This window comes from Osmia bicornis, chromosome 6, assembly GCF_907164935.1.
Source record: "Osmia bicornis bicornis chromosome 6, iOsmBic2.1, whole genome shotgun sequence".
NCBI lineage: Eukaryota > Metazoa > Arthropoda > Insecta > Hymenoptera > Megachilidae > Osmia > Osmia bicornis.
In genome coordinates, this window is record NC_060221.1 from 8,592,047 (window position 1) to 8,612,718 (window position 20,672).

Consider the following 20,672-nt stretch of genomic DNA (forward strand, 5'->3'; position numbering starts at 1 on the left):
GCAATTTTTATTGTATATTAAAAATATGGCTATAAATGGTCCTTTTACTGATTTTGTTATATAAGGGACGCCTTAAAATTAGAAAACAATTAGAATATAAAATATAAATGATTGTATGTTAAATAATTTGAATAAATGCGAAATTGAAGTAAAAATTTAAAACTGTCCAGAATTAATTCCACTAGTGTAGATCGGCGTACATTAGAATACGTGTATTTTCGAGCCGGTGCGATCGGGTCTGGCAGTAGTGCGCTCGACAGCGCGCGGTACGGATCCATTGGCAATCGGCACTGCATTTCGGGTCTTACGATCGAATTTCAACCAAGCATGTACAATCGAAATCGTTCGTTCAAACAGTCCGGTTAAATCTCTCCTTCGTTTACTATCCGATTTCCTTTTCGATCGAGGAAGTACCATAGATTTTGTGGACGATTCGTAATTCGTCGTACCGATACATCGGCCGGAAGCGAAGCTTTCCTTGCTTACAGGAGTAATTTTTCGTATTTAGACGGTGACAGAAGGTAAGTTTGTCATTTTTCATTTCATCGATGATCTCGAATTAATTAAAGGAAATTAATGAATTTATCTGTCACGGTATTTTTTAAATCACACTTTCGTATGCTAGCAGCGAACGAGTTAAAGAATGATTATGGTCTTTTAAAACGAGACACCATACATAACATATGCGAAATATAACGGCATACAGGTTTTACCGGTTCCTTTTTTTCTTTTTTTTTACTTCGATTCAAATTCATACACCGATTTAAAGGACGGATTAAATTTTCATTTAAAAATGCTACAATAAATCTGTAAACAGTTTCGACGAAGATCAAATCGTTAAAAAGTTTAATAACAGCCTGGTGATTGAGAAAAATAAGGTGGAAGGTATAAAGAAAAGTGGTATTCGTCGATGGCGTATAAATTGGCCACGCTATACCGATGTAAGATGGTGACGCGTGTCTGACGGTACTAATAATGTAATTTGTTAGTTCCTTTCAATCCTCTCGACGGATCTCGAAGTTGTGGCCGTATGTAATAGCCAAGAATTTTCAATAAACCGTCTCTTTTCTTTTTCACCGGCAATTATATTACCCCGTGTTTTGACGGTAACGACGCGGATGGCTGTTCGTGATCGTTTCGTTTCTTATCAATTGACGAAATGAGCTGAGAAAATTTAGAAAAGTTCGCTCGGTGAGAACGAATCGTTTCCGGTGGGTATACGGTTTCATAATGTTATTTGAAACTAAATTAGTCTCGCGATTTCGTGTAAATTGTTCAACACCTTGCAAGATGTATTTTTTTCGTGGTAGCATTGTTCAGAGACGCGATTCCTTAACACTACAATAGATTGTCGGAGCTAGTCAATTTCACTCATTTTTCTTTATTTTAATTAGAGATTTATTTTTAATAAAATGCCATAGTAATTCCAATTATTGAAATAATCGTTATTATTGTTATGTCGTCTTGTCACTTTTCAAATATTCAAAACCGCGGGAAAATATTATGATTAACTACATTAATACTAAAGGCACCGAATTAATTTGTACACCAAATATATAGAAAAACTCAAATAAGTTTTTTAAAACATATGTTGGTTTTTAATAGAATTCTGAAATGCATACAAATTCATTCCGGAAATTCCTTCCTCTCCCCACTCCTTAGTTCCAAAAATCCATACGTGCTATATACCTATTTTGACGGATGCGTCAATTAAATTAACTACATTAATTAAGAAGGCATAATACTAAAGGCACCGAATTAATTTGTACACCCACTATATAGAAAAACATAAATAATTTTTTTTATAACATATGTTGGTTTTTAATAGAATTATGAAATGTATGCAAATTCATTCCGGAAATTCCTTCCTCTCCCCACTCCTTAGTTCCAAAAATCCATACGTGCTATATACCTATTTTGACGGATGCGTCAATTAAATTAACTACATTAATTAAGAAGGCATAATACTAAAGGCACCGAATTAATTTGTACACCTACTATATAGAAAAACTTAAATAATTTTTTTTTAAATATATGTTGGTTTTTAATAGAATTATGAAATGTATGCAAATACTAATTCCTTCTCCTCCCCACTCCTTAGTTCCAAAAATCCATAGGTGCTGTATACCTATTTTGACGGATGCGAGTTTGGCAATCTAGTGTTAATTGCTTTCAGCTGTGCATTATCCGTAGGTTTGATCAGTGACGTAGATCGCACGAATTGTCGCGGACTACATACTAACAATGTAATTTGTGAGTTCCTTTGAATGCACTCCTGAGGAGGGAGGATAGGAGCCATAATAGTCGACAGGCTGAATGCACTTGACCCGGTTCGTCCGCGTCTTCGTCGAGGCTTGATCTGCCACTAGTGAAAGCGAAATTGAAATCGAACACTTGATCCGTGGTAAACCTTTTTCCTTCTCTCATTTCTTTTTTTATTTCTTCTATGTATCTCTCTCTTCCTAACTGGCTGCCGATCGAACTTCGGACATTCAGGTCGCCGATTTGTCCTCGATCTACGTAGATCTTTCTGCGCGGTTCTACGGTGCCTTATTAGGAAACTGCAAGACCGAAAGGATTTACTTTCAACCGTATAGATATTACAGTTAATACTATTTCACAAAGCAAATAGTAGAGCTTCCCTATTAAAAATCTTCAAATCCTTCAGTCAACAATTTCTTGATTGCTTTAAGCAATATCTTCTCTTTTTTATGGGATGAGTAATTTGTCCTCGATTTTCATAGATCTTTCTGTACAGAATTGCGAAACTGTGAAACGAGGAATCTGTAATCAGTCAGACCTTTCCTCTGTAATTACTTGTACGATAGGTGATTAACGTCCTTAGATGAAACTGCACGGTTCTTCTTCGCGAGTTAACGTGTATTTCTTCGAGTATTGCAGATCCTTAATTGGATCCTTTGATGGGATTGCACGATTTTTAGGTCGTTGAATTGTCCTCGATTTCTGTACATCCTTTTACTTCATTAGGGAGTTGCGACAGATTAATTCATTAACTAATTTATTAACAAACGAAAGGAGACGATAGTTAAGTGTCATTTTCTTTTTATTACAGCTATTCATCGACTCTTGTAACTCTTTAATTACTCGAGTCACTATAAATTCTTGAGTGGTTGATTAATTAATGCGCGACAATAGTTGATCAAGTATAAAGTATGCAACACGTACATTGTTTCTAATCAACTTCTAACTGTTTCAAAGCTATTCGTCAAATCACATCATTAAAAATCTTATTTCGCGTCGTTCGTGGATCCGCATTTCTTTCTAAACAAAGTGAAATATCTAGTAATAAGCTACTGGTGAAACTCTTAAATTTACATGGAGTTTGGTAACGGTTTACGTAATGATAGATCTTACTTGTTGTTAAGAAATTGATGGACCAACGTTGCATAAAAGAAAAGTACCAATAATATTAATAAATAAAAGTAGACTTGTTATTATTTCAAAACGGTAGTCGAGCTCAGGAAATATCCCTTTTAAAATTTTTTTAATTAATCTTGAACAGATAGGTGGTTTGTAAAATGATTCCTTCACAGTTGCATAATTCTGATCCGATTACATTTAGTTTCTTTGTGTCTATTAGTATTTAAGCTGTTAAATGTTTCTATATATGTATCATAAAAAGTTATGATATTTAAATAAAGATAGATAGAAACCTTTGGCAATGTTTTATCGTTACTTTCTCTCGACACAGTATTGATTTATCAATTTTTCTGGCACAGATTTCTAACAATGAATAAAATCTATCATTACGTAAAAATGGTTTGCGACAACCGTTACCAAACACTATGCAGATTTACGAGTTTCACCTATGCCAAAGAAACATTACGCTTATTATTATTAGATATCATGCTGTCATTACCTTTATCCGAGATCCATAAACATTTCTATTGAATTTTTGCAACCAGAAGACAAGAATAACGAGAATTCTAGTTAAATCTGGTTTAAGTTCGAATTACACTAGTCACTAGTCACTAGTACACTAATTCCACTAGTGACTAGTGGAATTAATTCTGGACACTTTTAAATTTTTACGAAAATTTCGCATTTATTCAAATTATTTGATATAATATAATCATTTATATTACTAGTCACTAGTACACTAATTCCACTAGTGACTAGTGGAATTAATTCTGGACACTTTTAAATTTTTACATAAATTTCGCATTTATTCAAATTATTTGATATATAATCATTTATATTACTAGTCACTAGTACACTAATTCCACTAGTGACTAGTGGAATTAATTCTGGACACTTTTAAATTTTTACATAAATTTCGCATTTATTCAAATTATTTGATATATAATCATTTATATTACTAGTCACTAGTACACTAATTCCACTAGTGACTAGTGGAATTAATTCTGGACACTTTTAAATTTGTACATAAATTTCGCATTTATTCAAATTATTTGATATATAATCATTTATATTTTATATTCTAATAATTGTTCTCTAATTTTAGGGCGTGGTTTATATAAAAAACTCAATAAAAAAGGCATTTACAGCGATAGTTTTAATATACAATAAAAATTACAATTTCAAAGCATCAAAGGAGGTAGAAAAAAATTCATATTTCGTTGGATATCCTTTCATCTTGTGATTGGCTACTTCACATCATGCGACGTTTCGTGTTGCCAGGCGCAAAAACAAAAAGAACAGCACAGTTTAGACTTTTTTAAATTAAAATTTTCAAACATTTACAAACGAAAATATTAATTATAAACATTATAGATAACAATAAAAATATTACGGTATCAATTTAGCATAGCAGAATATACATTTTCTGCAGAAATATGAAATAAAGAATATTTTTATTCAAAGTGTCCAGAATAAATTTCACCAATGTACATATATTTAAGTTAGAGTAAACTCTATAGTGGTGTTCAACTCCCACGTGGCCTTGGGTCGTGATGACCGTGTTAAGAAGCTGAAATCAGTATGAGAACACCATACTTGTTTCGCGACCCCCCTTGTAACCAGTGTCGAGCCTTGAATAGAAAACGTGTCCCGGGTTGCTCAGCTACTTCCGTACTGCACAGACACAGTGCTATTGCTCGTCTTTACGGACCTCGAATCGTAAACGATTCTTCAAATTCGGCAAAATTCAACAAATCGGTCCCTGGCTCTAGAAACCGTGAGGAATTGATTTTTTGTCACTGCCTTGTTTCTTTTCCTGCTTCTTTCGACTCGGAGACGACCCGGCAATGGATTACGAGATACGGCACAGTAATTACCGCGAATTGCCAGCGTTGTCGGAGCTGAATGTTGGCCCATTACAAATGTAATTGCATAACTCGTGCATCAGAGGACTTTGTGGACGAGCCGAGTGCTAAGTATCCTCTTCCTCAAACATTCTTTTTCCCCTCTTCTTCGTTCCTTTATTTACTGATTTTCTATTTTTCACAACAAAACGCGACAATGTAGAAGCTGATTGCAACGAAACGTGTGCCAACAAAACGTGTCTAATCCCTGAAGAAACTATTCTCACTTTTGAAAGAATTTTCAATTAAAAAAGCTATGAATCTCGAGTTTGTATCTTTTGTAGCAAGGAAGAAACAAAACAGGTAGAATCATCATCGCGAGGATACATGAACGAGCAATCAGATTAGCCTTGAAGACGATGATAGTCTTTAGTTGGTGATTTGAAGGAAGATGTAATGACGAGTAAAATTTGATAAACGAGTACTGTACGAGGTAGATATTCGAAATATCAAAATTTATGAATTATAAACAATGACAATAATGCATTGACAGAGATAAGATTTTTTTTTTCGAACGAGGTTTCTTTTCACAGCATTGGAATTAACGTGCTTCGAGTCTCCGGAAATGAACATCGTCTGCCACATAAATATTACTGCGGCCTTCAATTCCTTATATCAGCGTTCATGCAACAGTACGAGTGGAAAAAAGCAAGAATTTATGGGAGAACTTGTATCTCGACATGCATCTCCATTCGCCAGTTTTATCGAAGAGAGTTTTAACGTTTCATTACATTCTTCTTCTTCTACCGGTATTGGTAGAGATCAAAGAATTCTATATTGCCACTTCGTTCGCTACTGGAAATCAATAAATTGATATTTCTCGACTCGCTGGGAAATGCAATTGATTCATTTAAAGCCAAGGAAGCGAAGATTACGATCGTGTAAACGATAAATGACACCTATGTACAGTGGGTTACAAAATTATTCGCTCATCGTTTAAAACAGAATACCTCGTTTAAAATTGGACTAAGTGACTTGAGGCTTTTAATTAATTATTTTTGCTGTTTTAAAAAATTACAATTTGTTGAAATAGCGAAAGATAATTTTTCAACTTCTTTGTGTGAAATTTAAAATATTTCTTTCGTAGATTCAAATAAGTTATTAAAAACGTGGCTAGTTCTGTTCTTAGAAAAAAAGTCGCGATTTTTGGAAATTTTAATTATTTGTAACTTCTAAGTGCATTGACCTATCTCGATGGAATTTTCAGCACACACATAACATACTTAAATTTACAAATGTCATATTTTAAATTTTCGTTACAGGCTCAGATAAAAAGTTAAAAAATTGCCTTTTACCATTTCTTTCCCGATTTCGCCAAATTTTAATTTTTTAAAACGACGAAAACACATGTTTTAGTAAATTAATTTTGTTTTAATAATTAATATATTATAATTATAATTATAGTAATTAAGAATTAGAAATTAGAATTAGAATTATAATAATTATAATTAGTATATATTAATAATTAATATAGCTTCTCGAGAAACCTCAAGTCATTCGGTCCAATTTAAAATGAGGTATTCTGTTTTAAACGTTGAGCGAATAATTTTGTAATCTACTGTATTAATATCACGCAATCCTCCTGTTGATTAACTATCTCTCTTCCATAAATTAAAGATACAAAAGGTATAAATCAAAGTGGTTACAAGTATCTTCTCTACAAATCTAACAACCAGCTGAATACTTCAAATTTCTGCAAAGTGAAAGGGCAAAGTTGCAAATGAAATTCTACAATTTTCCGAAGAAAAAGAGAAACTGTCGATCACAGCAGTAATTTCATTTAATTTGCAATCAGTTCTGAATAACAATACGTGCGATGAAATTAAAACACAGTTGCCATTGGCCTGTTTGTAAAACAAAGCATGGTCGCGATATCGAAGTGTTGGTTTACGGATTGCTTCTTGAACTTCGTACATACACGAGCTTTTGTTATCGTACGCTTTGGAAACAATCGACGATTCGATAAAGGAAACATCGAATTCGAACGAAACAACGCGGTATAATGACTGGAACATTTGATCGCATATTCCGCATTGTGATATTTGCGATATTCCGCGCAGCTAGAAATATCGATTCTAAAGTAGATCGTGTACACGACTAGGATGATGATTTTGCAGAAAAATCTATGATAGATGCTCGAGTTCTATCCTCCTTACCTACTTCCTTTCCTTCCATCCAAATTTTCCCAACATTTGATAAAGAATTATGAAATTGTCGCTGAAAGCCAAGATCAAGGTTTCAGACGGACATTATCAGCTGTCATCAAGAGTTAATGCACGATAATGAGCAATTTGAATAAGACTGATAAATAGTAGAAAAGGTACAACGTACGGGTAATCAATCGGCATTTGCCGCGTAAAGTGCAATTACGCAATACTGTCGTGCTTAATTAGCATCGCGTAACTCTGTCGTTTCCGTCACTAGATTCGATCTGAATTATTCATTCTTTCCTGATACAACGCGCAAAGTATTTATACGTATCTGTTTCCAACGTTTTGTTATTTTAAATAATCTATTTCATCTTAAATAGAGCAACCATTATCCATAGGTGTATGTATTAGGATTCAGGGCAATTATATAAGACAGGTATCTTATTCGCTCGATGTAGCTCGCATCATTTATTGTAGCTTTATCTAGGTTTTTCTGGAAGATTTCATGTCTTTCTGCAAATGTTTTAAAATTTTGATTTAAAAAAATCTAAACGGTGTTGTTATTTTTGTTTTTGCGCCTGGCAACACAAAACGTCGAATAATGCGAAATAGCCACTCACAGGATGAAATGATATCCAACGAAATATGAATTTTTTTCTACCTCCTTTTATTATGTTCATCAAATATAGCTGTTCCTTTTTCTTTAAATTTAATTGGGGAAATTTGTTTATTAATAAGATTAGAAAATTGACTTAGATTTTTGATAATTAAACTATTTTTTATTGTCTAGTAAGATTTATATAAAAAATCTAGTACATTATTTTCAGTTTGGCAGAAATGAATATTCTTTCAAATGTTTATGTTACAGTGGGCGAACAAATTATTATGAAAAGTAGGTTTTTACATTGAATAACTTTTAATCAATAATTCTCCACTATTAATGTACAAAAACATACTTGTGAAAATAAACAAATACATTTAAAAGATTATATTTACATATGTATGTATAATTCTTTTCGGCATACTTTCGATGCATTTTAAGTAATTCATTTTGATTGCTTTATTTCTAGCCCATACTTCTATCAAACGTTCAATCAATTGACATTTATTACTAATAATAAATATTTCCACAAATTTTCGAAGGGGTTGAGGTCCGAAGAATTTTCACTTTTTTCAACTGTGTATCATAATTTTACAAGTATCAATGCATCATAAAAAAATAATAAAAACTCCGTTTAACTCGGTTTTCATTTAAGAATCAATGATTTTTATGTAAAATCATCAATTTATGCGAGTGGCTCTAATAATTTAATCACCCACTGTAGACAGCTCGTCGATTATTACACGTGCCGCGTTGAAAGGACGCCTGGTACAGGTATTCGAAATATAAAATAAGATATTTCTTAATCTTTCTTTTTTAGCCGGAAGAAGAAAAAGAAGCATGCAACGGTGACGCAAGAGCGTTTTAAAATTTGCTTGATGCTCAGTATCATTCTTAATATTTGATTCGAAAACACACGCTCTTATTACTTACGAAAGCTTTCGCGCACGATCGGCTACTCTATCAACGACAAGATGATGCTGATCAAGAGCTTCTTCCGGAGGATCATCAAAGACTTCCGGCACAAGGAGTTGCTACCTCTTAAAATGATATTCTTCGTTCAAGCATCGAGTAAGTACTCATTGATTATACCCTTTCTTCTAGCGTTTCAATCGCTTATTCTTTAAAAAATGATTTTAGCGCTCTATGTACTTTATCCATATCTGACGATCCACATGAGGGAACTCGGTATAAACGTTGAGGAAACAGCTATAATGAGCGCGATAACACCGGTAATCGCGATGGTGATGCCACCCCTTGCAGGCATGTTAGCCGATCGCGTAGGAAATTTCAAAGTAAATCAACGAAAACGAAACGTGAAACAATAAAATATCTATTAGAATAAAAATATCTAATGCTCAAGGAATTTTTATTCAGATTTTATTATCTCTATTCTCATCGTTCGGCGGTTTGGCGGCACTTTTATTGCTGCTCGTCCCGATTGCCAGGATAACCGTGGAATTTCCGAACAGGGTCGTTATGGATCTCGCATGTACAGGGAACAACGGGTTGCTTTACACGATGAGCGAAAATCATGGCTGCGAGACGAAACTGCAAGGAGAAATTTCAACGAGGATCGAGAGTTGCGGGTAGGTAAGAATGATTCTGATTCAAGTCCGAATACATTTCTCTCAAGCTATTTGCTTTCCTTTCGGAAATTCTCTTGAAAACGATGTGCAAGCTTCTTTTTTCTAGTTACACCTGTCGATTCGATATTCATAATGATACTGATCCGCGGACAATTGTGTTATCGAGGATGTACACCATCAACCGATACAATTCCGAAACTGGTGCATCCTCCTCGTTTAAGTTTTCCATTGGTCCAAACGAAATGCCACCGGTACGTACGATAAAGGAAGGTTATACAGGGTGTTCGACAACGGGTGGGAGATTTTTTAAGGGGTGATTCTAGGGATCAAAATAAGACGAAAATCAAATATAACGAAATAGCGTTTGCGGTTTTGGTTTCCAGTAATCAACGTTTAAAAATTCGAGTAAAAAGCGCCTGAAACCTGCAACCTGCCCAGCACCGACGACTGAACGTCAGATCAGCAGGGGTGGGTACAGTCATAACCAAGAATCATTGAATAGTAGAAACTTAAGAAAGATAAAGTGAGAAGTCTTTGAAGGCACCTCGTGGAGTACTGTATGCGTCCACTAACAAGGAAGGTTAGGGAACCCGGAAATTCCAAAAATTATGAAACTTCGCATACAAGTACAGTAAGTCATCCGTAATACGACCCTGTTTTCCGTTGGTGCCATAATTCGGTTTTAAAGGGTGAAATTACCCCTTGAAAAAAATTCGGAACTTTCTTTTTTGTGGAATATCTTAAAAACCGTGAGAGTTATGAAAAAGTTTATAAAAAAGTTATAAAAAAGTTTAAACAAAAGTTGCACAGTTCTGTTGTGTTTACAAAATGGCGTCAAGAAAATTTTTGAAAAGTGCATAATTTTTTAGTTACCCCTCCCCCCCAACATTTTCTTGACGCCATTTTGTAAACACAACAGAACTGTGCAACTTTTGTTTAAACTTTTTTTTCATATCTCTCACCGTTTTTAAGATATTCCACAAAAAAGAAAGTTTCGAATTTTTTTCAAGGGGTAATTTCACCCTTTAAAACCGAATTATGGCACCAACGGAAAACAGGGTCGTATTACGGATGACTTACTGTACTTGTATGCGAAGTTTCATAATTTTTGGAATTTCCGGGTTCCCTAACCTTCCTTGTAAGTTGAGACTCGAGGCGGTGCCTACCGTTCTTTTTCTCTGTCGACGCGTATACCTTTCTTTTTCTCAGTCACGCGACACATTTCATTTCTACTAGTAGTTGTAACCTAGGAAACGAATAGCGAGAATACGTGTGGGTCAACTGTATAAGTGTGCGTGTCTTAGCCTGGCCCATCTAGCTCCGACCAATCGGACCCAATTCCTTAGGAGTCTCAACTTAGTAGACGCGTACAGTACCTTATTTCCAAGCGGGGCAGTAAGGGGAGTGAAGCAGGATATAAATGGATGATGAATATATATTTGAGTGATAAGGAGCGAGTATGGGTGAGATAACAGGATGTACAATATGTGTGCTGAGTATTTAAGCGTGTGAAATAGCAAAGAATTATTAATGGAATTTATTAATTACAAAAGCTGTTAATTTTCGTTGGGCAATATAGGGGGCGTTCCCCCTGAAAGCGCCATCTTGGGCAATGCTCAAGTAAACCATAGAATAAAATAGAATAGAACTTACCTCGTGCTATTCTGTTTCTCATCGTCAGTACTGCAGCATTCGGCTTTCTCTTGGTTATGACTGTACCTACCCCTGTTGATCTGACGTTCAGTCGTCGGTGCTGGGCGGGTTGCAGGTTTCAGGCGCTTTTACTCGAATTTTTAAACGTTAATTACTGAAAAACAAAGCCGCAAACGCTATTTCGTCATTCTTGATTTTCGTCTTATTTTGATCCTTAGAATCACCCCTTATAAAATCTCCCATCTGTTGTCGAACATCCTATTTCTAACACAACGCAACGAAGGGTTAATAAAATTTCTCACAGGAGAAAGAAGAAGATATCAGAGAACATCGGAAGTTAAAGAACAACGAGTACTTCAAAACGTCGATACGACAATTGTCTCAGAACGAGTATTTCTTTCCGTCGAATCAATTATACGAATTTTCTTGTACAGTATCGGGATTTATCGAAGATTTTGAAACGTCAACCTTAAACGCCGCTATGTCAAACAGGATCTATGAAAATCGTACACTTTGCGCCTTTAATCCAATTATAGCGCACAAGGTGAATAAATGCGTGAACATAAATACAGTGGTACCTCGGTATACGTCTGCTTAGGAATACGTCCTGTTTGGACATGATAAATTTTGCTCGGTATACGACATAAATTTTTTCTGTGAATTTTGCGTTATTTTTAAATAATTATATCACAGGAAAAATTAAATTAATAATCAATTATATTCGGAGTTGATGTATTATTAACTTACTGACCATTAGAGGTGTGCGAGTACTCGTAATTTACAAGCCGAGCTGAACTCGCTTCGATTGTTCGAGCCGAGTCGATCGCTTGAATTTGCCGAGCTACTCGAAATCGACGAACTGTTTGATATAAAAGCGAGCTACGCGAAAAAATCGAACTACTCGAATATTCGAGCCCTTGTGAAACTTCGATTTACGAGGGCTCGAATATTCGAGTAGTTCGATTTTTTCGAGTAGTTTGTCGATTTCGAGTAGCCCGGCAAATTCAAGCGATCGACTCGGCTCGACCGACCGATCATTGTTCGACTCGAAATTCGAGTACTCGCACACCTCTACTGACCATACAAGTAAGGATATCATACAGGGTGTCCCAGCCCAAATGTGACAGAGCTGTTATTCCGTACAAATTTTGCACTTCTGCCAAAAATAGCTCCCATTATACCGTACAATTTCCATATCATTATTATTTATGGAATAACAGCTCTGTCACACTTGGACTGGGACACCCTGTATAACAAAATATGGGAAAAGTTGGTTTGGTATACGTCCTATTCGGTATAAGTCCAAACATCAGGAACGGATTAAGGTCGTGTACCGAGGTACCACTGTAATTAAAAATTAACTTATAATTTTAAACCGTAAACATTCATATATTTCCCAGGATAACGTTAGCCTCGCCATTAATTATTATACCTACAAATCGAAGCTAAAGAGCCTCGAAGCTACCGAAGAGGATCGAAACGCAAAGAGGCAAAGATATTTCTCAGAAGAGATAGCCTGGAGGGGAAGAAAATTTCAGAAAATCACTTGTGGAAATCCTGATTTAGAAAGCGAAAAAATCACTCTCGATTTACCGCTGTTTAATTACTCCGTCAGTTCAGATCCTTACAAGACATTGAGCACTGAGAATTGCAGCAAAAGGTGCATCGTCACTGCACCTCGCAAAGAAATGTGTTCGAATATGAATACGGTTCTTGAATACAACGTGGGAGTTACTTTTTGGATGTATTTTGCCATTAGAGTATTTATTGGTTAGTGTTTACTATTTTATTTAACGCTGGCATATCACCACTTATTACAGGGAAACCCCAGAATCGTAAATTACATCAGACATCACAATTTCAATGAATGCCAATGTCTGTTTGTCAAATTTCGAACTCGTATATTTTTCATCTTAGGATTTGAAAATTTGAGAATTTAAGAATACGAGGCTCGTTCGAAATCGCATTTTATAATGGTTCAAGTTTCTTCACAGGTGTTATCGGTGGCACCACCTTTGCCATGTTCGAGGGTGCAGTGATCGCGATATTACGCGAACAGAAAGCTGATTATGGGCTTCAAAGGATTTATGGCAGCATCGGTGGTATGATATCATCGCCGCTCTCTGGACTTCTCATTGATTATGCAAGCACTGGCAAAGGCTATACCGATTTCAGGTAATTTCGATGCTTCTCGCTTTCAGTAAACTTTTACTATTTTCTACGAAATTTTGATACCATAACGTCTATGTGATATATCCCTATAGACCAGCATTTTATTTGTACGCTGCTTTAAAACTGATGTCAGGATTGCTGATGCTTGCTATTAATTTGGAATTCAAATCGCCAGCTACGAACGTAGTTAACGACGTTTTCACGGTTTTAAGGAACGTCGAGGTGGTAGCACTTTTTATCGCCTGTTTCATTCTTGGTAAGGCGTTTGGAAAAATTATGCGAGCCAAGGAATATTGTTAAATTTCCTTCATTTCGATTTTCACAGGAACTGCTTGGGGATACATCGAATCGTTCCTCTTTTGGTTGATACAAGATTTAGGAGGATCAAGATCGCTCATGGGTATCACCATAACCGTAGGCGGTATAGCTGGTATACCATTACTGGTACTATCTGGTCCAATCATATCAAAGATCGGCCATGCCAATGTACTTTTTATAGGCTTCGTTTTTTACGCCATAAGACTTTGCGGTTAGTATCCATCCTTAATTCGGTATCAAAAGTATACATGATGAATACTAAATAAAGTCAGATCTTCTTTATTTCTTACAACTTGAAATTCTAGCTTTCTCATTTTTATTTTCATTATTTTGCAGGTTATTCTTTAATATACAATCCATGGCATACTCTTATTTTCGAGGCACTAGAGTCGGTAACATTGTCGCTTAGTTTCACCGCTGCTGTCACTTATGCGGCCAAATTATCTACCACCACTACTGACAGTTCTATACAAGGATTATTAGGCGGAGTTTATTACGGAGTTGGTAAGTGAGAGTGAGGGTGTATTTACGAAAGGCCCCCTAACCCTAGTAATTGAGGGACGAGAAATCAAATGAGACTATTTTCAAGTCCGGCAAATAAACCGTTTTGGAGATATATGAAATATACTCACATTCGCTTGGAAATCAGATTGCGCATGCGCAGGAGGGAGTAAGACTGCGCAATGGCTCTCTTGCTCCCTCGGAGGATCCCATGCTTCTTCATGTGCTTTCTCAGCAGAATTAGAATACTCACTCGTCACTCTTCCACTTTAATTCAAATTTTTAAGTTTTCATTCTTTGATTTTGATATTAGTTTTTCTCGTCCCTCAATTACTATAAATCTGAAGTTTGACTGCCCTGGGGTGGGGGGCTTTTGGAAGTTTCTCCGAGAGTGAATTGTATAAATGCTACGCGTTCTATCCTTTTAATTAATAATTTGTTAAATTTTCGTAGGCAAGGGTTCAGGGAGTTTGATAGGTGGTTACTCGATGAAAGCATTCGGGACGCGACCGACCTACAGAATCTTCGCAGTGATGACACTGATCACCGGCATAATGTACTACATTTTCAACGTCGCTTACTTGAAGAAACGTCCTCAAGTGGAAGGGAACGACATCGTGAAAAAGAAACCGAAGAAAATGGAAAATCAAAATGGCCTGGAAAGTGGAATCATAGAGATAGGGCTAGAAGAACAAAAGCATCATCGAAACGACGATGAAAATAACGAATCGAACAACCTAACTGGCATCGACAACAAAGCCTTCTCCGAGGAACAAGATAACATGAAAGATGAAGAAAATAAGAGGAAGAGTAACATGGAAGCTGTCAATAACGCGAAGAATCTTGATAAAATTGAAAAAGTGCCTGTTGAAGAGAGTAAAAAGAAATTCGGAGCGAAAAGGTTGAAAAACGCGCAAACCGATGAACGAGAAAGAACGAAAGAAGTTTTCAAACCGAATGGTACCACGAATCCAAGTTTTGAGAACGATGATCAATGCAACGTGACTGTTGAGAGGCAACCGGAAGAAAAGAAATGAACATGTTCCTCCTGCGATCTCGATACCCCTCTCTTCCTTTTTTGATTCAGTCTCACAATCTATGAAACTGATTGAAGACATTGCAGCAGCTGATTATAATTTTTCGAATAATTTCAGACAAACATTCAGTCTCTATCTTCGTTCGAATAATTATAAAAGGCACTTCGTATTTCTCAACTTTTGGTCAATCGAATCTTCACAGAAAATCGTTCAGGATTATTCTGAATAATATCGTGCATGTACTTCACCATGTTAAATATCGAATTAACGATATTGTACATTTTCTTTTTTAATTACTATTCAAAAATATGTGTGTAATATTCCGTTTCTAGGCTTAAGATAAAGTCAGATTACTATTTTATACATACTTTCTCGTAGAATAGTGTAAAATAAATATAAATGATACATTTAGAATTTAGAAAATGTTTAACACAAATATGTTTGTTGCTGTTACTTGAACGTTATATATATATATATTTCTTTATCAGTTGAACAATTTAATATAAAACTAACGATAATTAATAATTTAACGATTGTTTATAGTCTCGAAAATTATACAGGGTGTCTCACTTAAACGGATACAGAGCTCTTATTCCGTAACTATTAATGATACAAAAAATTGTTGATATGGAAATTGCATGGGAAAAGGGGGTTTATGTTTTGGCCGAAGTGAAAAATCTTTTGTATTATTAATTTAAGAGATATGATGGTCAAATTTTATTTTTTAAATGGAACCATATATTTTTTTTCAGATCATGTAATAGTGCTTCTCAAGACGAATTCCTTAAACTATAATGTATACACTTGATTTTAATCAGTTTTCAAAATATAACGTTTATAAATTTTCCGATTTTCAGTGGATACGACACGGTTTGAGTGGCAAGTCGTAAAAGCGGCCCTATTGTTGCGGTTTCTTATTCTTTGGGTCTGCCGTTCCTAGCGTAGACCCCCACTGTGGCACTTACCGCTACAATAAGGTCACTTTTACGACTTGCTACTCAAACCAAGACGTATCTACTGAAAATCGGAAAATTTGTAAACGTTATATCTTGAAAACTAATTAAAATCGATTACATGATCTGAAAAAAATATATGGTTCCATTTAAAAAATAAAACTTGACCATCTTAAACTAATAGTGCAAAAGATTTTTCACTTCGGCCAAAACATAGACCCCCTTTTCCCATGCAGTTCCATATCAACAATTTTTTGTATCATTAATAGTAACGGAATAAGAGCTCTGTATCCGTTTAAGTGAGACACCCTGTATATCTCGCTAAATGTATTATCAACGCGGATCAATACAGCAATACAAAGAAACTTCCCTTTTGTAAAAAAAAAATAATTCCTCTTATTTTATACAATTTTGTACAAAAGAACATAGAAAATCTCAACTATCAAGTACCTATGGTTAATGACGGTTCTGCGAAGGAACAATGTGATAATAATTATGCAGGAAGTAGCGTCTAATTACGAGTCGTATGTACGGCAGAGAAATTGTATCATTACCAACATCATTTTCGCGACAATAGTTGCTATAGAAAAATAAAAGATACAATTAAATGAAACTGTTCTTTCATCGATCCCTAAATGTGTCCCGTACCTTTAACACGTTGAATGCCATGTCACCCATATCTGGGTGACACTTGGATTGTCAAAGGAAACTATTATCTATATTATTAGGAATTTGATTACTTATCTAATTAGAAATATTTTTATTAGGTATTTAAGATAACGGATAATGGAAATAACAAAATATTCGGGAAATAAATCAAATTAAAAAAAAATAAAAATATTATCTAATGAAATTTTCAATAGCGTTTGCCTGGCAGTCAACGTGTTAATCATGAAAACTTTAGAAAATTTTCTTCATCAATGGACTTACTTTATTATACATTTCAATAATTTTCCGGTCAAGGACAGATTAACAACCTCTCGCACCCATCTTCACCGTCGAGGAATCTTCGTAACGGTGTGTTATAATTTGCGAAACGAATTAGAACGATTTTGTCAAGTCTCGTTTCCGTCTAATTAGCACGTTACCTTGCCAGAATATATTTTGTCCACGCACCAGCATTTTCAATCTTCAAAGTTCACGAGAAAAGAGGAGATTTCCCAAGAAATTATAGAGTTTAATTGAAATTCCTCTTACTAAATTAATGAAAACATCTTAGGATAATAGGAAAAAATGATTGTAAACGAAATCTGGTATCGTGACTGTTAAATTCTTCGAGTTGGACAATTAAATTACGACGAGCCAACGAACGAGTACAGTTACGAGTCTATATAGAAGACTCAACACGAACCTCTTCAATCATTCATCTTTGACTATCGGCTAAGATGATACGCGCATTAATTTCGTTGCTTTTAGCAAGTCTCTCGATCTTGCCGTCAGTGATGTCGTACGCGAAAGTGTCGAGAAATGGTCAGGAAGAAGCGGAAACAAAGGATGATTCGAATTCTTGGATCGTCAGGTTAGATGACGTCTCGCTCGAGCAGGAATATTAACAATCCCATCTTAACTTAATACTGTGCTTTTTTTCATAAAGCAACGGAACCCAGAGCGAAGGTAGGAGTATCAAGAACATCGCCATCACTATGGCCCCTGTATACATTGCACCGAAAATTTCAAATTTACACAACGGCGAGGCGACTAATTATTCTCCTGGTGGAAGGTAGGATAATTAAGGCGACAGCACTGTAAATTGAACGACACCGATGATGTAAGGTAGAAAGTTTAAAAATTCGTAATTATTTTCTAGATATACGACGCTGGACCACGAAATGCTAGGGAAACTGAACGCTAAGAAGCAGATCCAAGACAGATATCACCCAGCGCCGCTGAGTTCGTTCAAAAATAAAGAACCTTCGAAGGATGTGAAGGAAAGTCCAAAAGTTGTCGCTCGTCCGAGTAATCCTCCCAGTGGACCGCCGTCTTCCAGTAGCTTCGACTTCTCGAACCCACCGTTCTCCGACATTTACGAGTACAAACCACCATCGGACTACCTCTCTAGTAAGCCGATTTCAAAGCCGCCGGATTATCTCGGCGATAAACCCATCTCGAAGCCCCTATCCATGGACGATTACGCGGATACCGAAATAAGTGACAAGGTAAATTCTCAAAATCCTCCTGTTTTTTCTTTCTTTATCCAATTCGAAATTGGTCAACATAGAATTTACCATTTCAGCCCCCAGACTCCTACGAGCCAGACTCTTACAAGCCCGATTCTTACAAGCCCGATTCTTACAAGCCCGATTCTTACAAGCCCGATACTTACCTGATGTCACACGAACCCGATTACTCGGATTTCCCGGACGACGCGCCTTACAATGGCAACCCGCCAGCGCCGAAACCGATGAAGCATTCCCCTCCTTCGGATCATCCTCCTTACGACGCGAACGACAACGACAACGACGATAACGATGCCTATCCTCACCATCACGATTTCCATCACGAGCTGATTTACGACCACATTCCGGAGTACCATGATCACACCGAGGAACCAGAAATGAACGATCAAAGGCTGGACAAAAGACCGTACTCTTATTACTTCATAGGCAAGAAGCTTTGGTACGTACCCTTGTACTTCAGCATTTACTTCGTCATCTACATCGCCGCTCTGGTGCTGAAGAGTATAGCAAGACACAAGATCGCATTCCCAGCTCACTTGGCAGATGCGGTGGGTCATCATTCTAGGTCTTACGGTGATACCAGCTGGTGGGATTACGCAGGAAACGTACTCGAGGGTGTAGAAAGTTTTGCGGAAAAATATGGAAAGATTTCTTAAGATTTCTTTTATCGAACAATGAATAACTCTGTGCTCTTTTGAGATTTTAATGTTTCCATGTAAATATTATATTTTTAATAACTAAACCGTTTGTACATATTTCTCGCCGATGTATTTATTTAAACCACGTAGAAATAAGAAAGGAAATAGCACTATATGTACTTTAAGAATACGAAAGATCTACAGTGAATATTTCAAATCGAGTTACGAAAATGATTAATTATAGAAAATTTTGTAAAAAATCCAAAAAATCGCCTGATTTATTGTACCCCTCCTAAAATTGATCGTTTACGAAAGTAATAAAAATTTGATGACTTGTACTCTGGTCGATTTATCCCTTGGATCCATTGGCACACGCTCGATTCCGAAATTCTTGCGAAACAAGCGTGCTCGAGCATGCCCGGCTTCTTTTCCGAGCGCACCAAGAGTCGTGGTGCAACTTTTTAAAGGTATAACGAGCCGGAATTTGTCAGTATCGGCAGAATCGAAAGAATTACTGGAAACGACAGGAGAATTCCGATGGCCTCGCATTCCGATTGACCAATTACGCTGACCGTGCTCCATCTTCTCGTACCTGATTTCTTTTCACGTATTGTTCCGCGATTTCGTCGCCCATCGAGAATACTAAGCGTCCTTTAATACTGCACTTTCATCGATTTCGTAGTGAACTTGCCCCTTCCGACGGTGAACCATCTATACACCTGCGCGTTCGGGTGGCGGTTCTTAAGGGGCACGAACTACTTCCATCATTTAAATTTGAAATATCAATTTGTGAATATTGTAGAATGATATTATAACCATTGCTTGTTACAATCGATTAGAAATGCTTCGAAGGATGCAACAAAGTGAAAAACCACACCCAATTCTAACTGAACTTGCACGAAACAGAAGCATCTGTCGCAATTATCGTTGGTTTAGAGTATTGTTTCAACGGGACTTGCTTAAGAAGTTGCTAATCGTCTGGCCTAATACTGTACGAGGATGTACTTTGGCTAACTGACCTGAACTCTATGTTTCTTTTGCCTAGATACAATGCTGGTCATCAAACATTCCATCCCTCCGAACGTAACTTTCCGTCGATTTAACGCTCCCACCTTATCCACCGTTTTAATATTCATCACCTTTAACCGTTCAAATTGACCGAAACCAGGGCGAAGAAGCCTTTTACCTACTAAAAATGACCCAACAAAAATTTTTCCATAAACCTCCAGACTGCTCCAAATGTGAAAGAGGTAGCAATTGTTGGTAAAACCTTAATAACATCTATCAATTTAACCCAGATCTTTGCTGAAAAAGTAGAGACCTTCTAATTGAAAGACTAAACAAATTATCGAATCTGTTTACACAGACGATAACGAGGTGTCGCTAAATTATAGTAGATGATCGGTGATCTATAATCGAATTTCTGACTGAAAATCTCTCGTAGACGATACGTAGGAGTTGTAACAATTAGGGCTTTTAGCGCTATACGTTGGATTTGCTTAACGTTTCTGGTGATACAGTTACCGGTAAGCGAACAGAGTATGTTTCAACTGGACCCACGAATCGTTCAGTTGCTCTTTGGATTTTATCAACGACTG

The 20,672-nt window shown here is 36.2% G+C and overlaps 2 protein-coding genes across 3 annotated transcripts; both read left to right on the forward strand.

Moving 5' to 3' along the window:
- Nucleotides 1-258: 258 nt before the first annotated feature.
- LOC114874877 lies at nucleotides 259-16,350 on the forward strand. Of its 2 annotated transcripts, XM_029184588.2 has the most exons (12): nucleotides 259-521; nucleotides 8,857-9,107; nucleotides 9,177-9,331; nucleotides 9,414-9,625; nucleotides 9,732-9,876; nucleotides 11,583-11,822; nucleotides 12,679-13,048; nucleotides 13,273-13,453; nucleotides 13,543-13,706; nucleotides 13,776-13,979; nucleotides 14,105-14,272; nucleotides 14,723-16,350. In XM_029184588.2, exons 2-12 carry the CDS (start codon nucleotides 9,011-9,013, stop codon nucleotides 15,304-15,306), a joined length of 2,520 nt encoding a protein of 839 aa, XP_029040421.1. In that variant the 5' UTR covers nucleotides 259-521; nucleotides 8,857-9,010; the 3' UTR covers nucleotides 15,307-16,350. The 2 variants fall into 2 exon arrangements, with proteins under 2 accessions (XP_029040421.1, XP_029040423.1); XM_029184590.2 differs by lacking the exons at nucleotides 259-521; nucleotides 8,857-9,107; nucleotides 9,177-9,331 and having other exon boundaries at nucleotides 9,478-9,629.
- A 1,279-nt stretch (nucleotides 16,351-17,629) lies between these two features.
- LOC114874912 lies at nucleotides 17,630-19,092 on the forward strand. The gene is made up of 4 exons (XM_046286039.1): nucleotides 17,630-17,778; nucleotides 17,854-17,979; nucleotides 18,067-18,415; nucleotides 18,541-19,092. Exons 1-4 carry the CDS (start codon nucleotides 17,645-17,647, stop codon nucleotides 19,090-19,092), a joined length of 1,161 nt encoding a protein of 386 aa, XP_046141995.1. The 5' UTR covers nucleotides 17,630-17,644.
- The last annotated feature ends 1,580 nt before the right edge of the window (nucleotides 19,093-20,672 follow it).

Coding starts and splice junctions, on each gene's coding strand:
- LOC114874877 (XM_029184588.2), top strand. CDS start 9,011: ATGATGCTGATCAAGAGCTTCTTCCGGAGGATCATCAAAGACTTCCGG. Junction 9,332..9,413: donor ATCGCGTAGGAAATTTCAAA/GTAAATCAACGA, acceptor ATTTTTATTCAG/ATTTTATTATCTCTATTCTC. Junction 14,273..14,722: donor CGGAGTTTATTACGGAGTTG/GTAAGTGAGAGT, acceptor AAATTTTCGTAG/GCAAGGGTTCAGGGAGTTTG.
- LOC114874912 (XM_046286039.1), top strand. CDS start 17,645: ATGATACGCGCATTAATTTCGTTGCTTTTAGCAAGTCTCTCGATCTTG. Junction 17,980..18,066: donor AATTATTCTCCTGGTGGAAG/GTAGGATAATTA, acceptor ATTATTTTCTAG/ATATACGACGCTGGACCACG. Junction 18,416..18,540: donor ATACCGAAATAAGTGACAAG/GTAAATTCTCAA, acceptor GATTCTTACAAG/CCCGATTCTTACAAGCCCGA.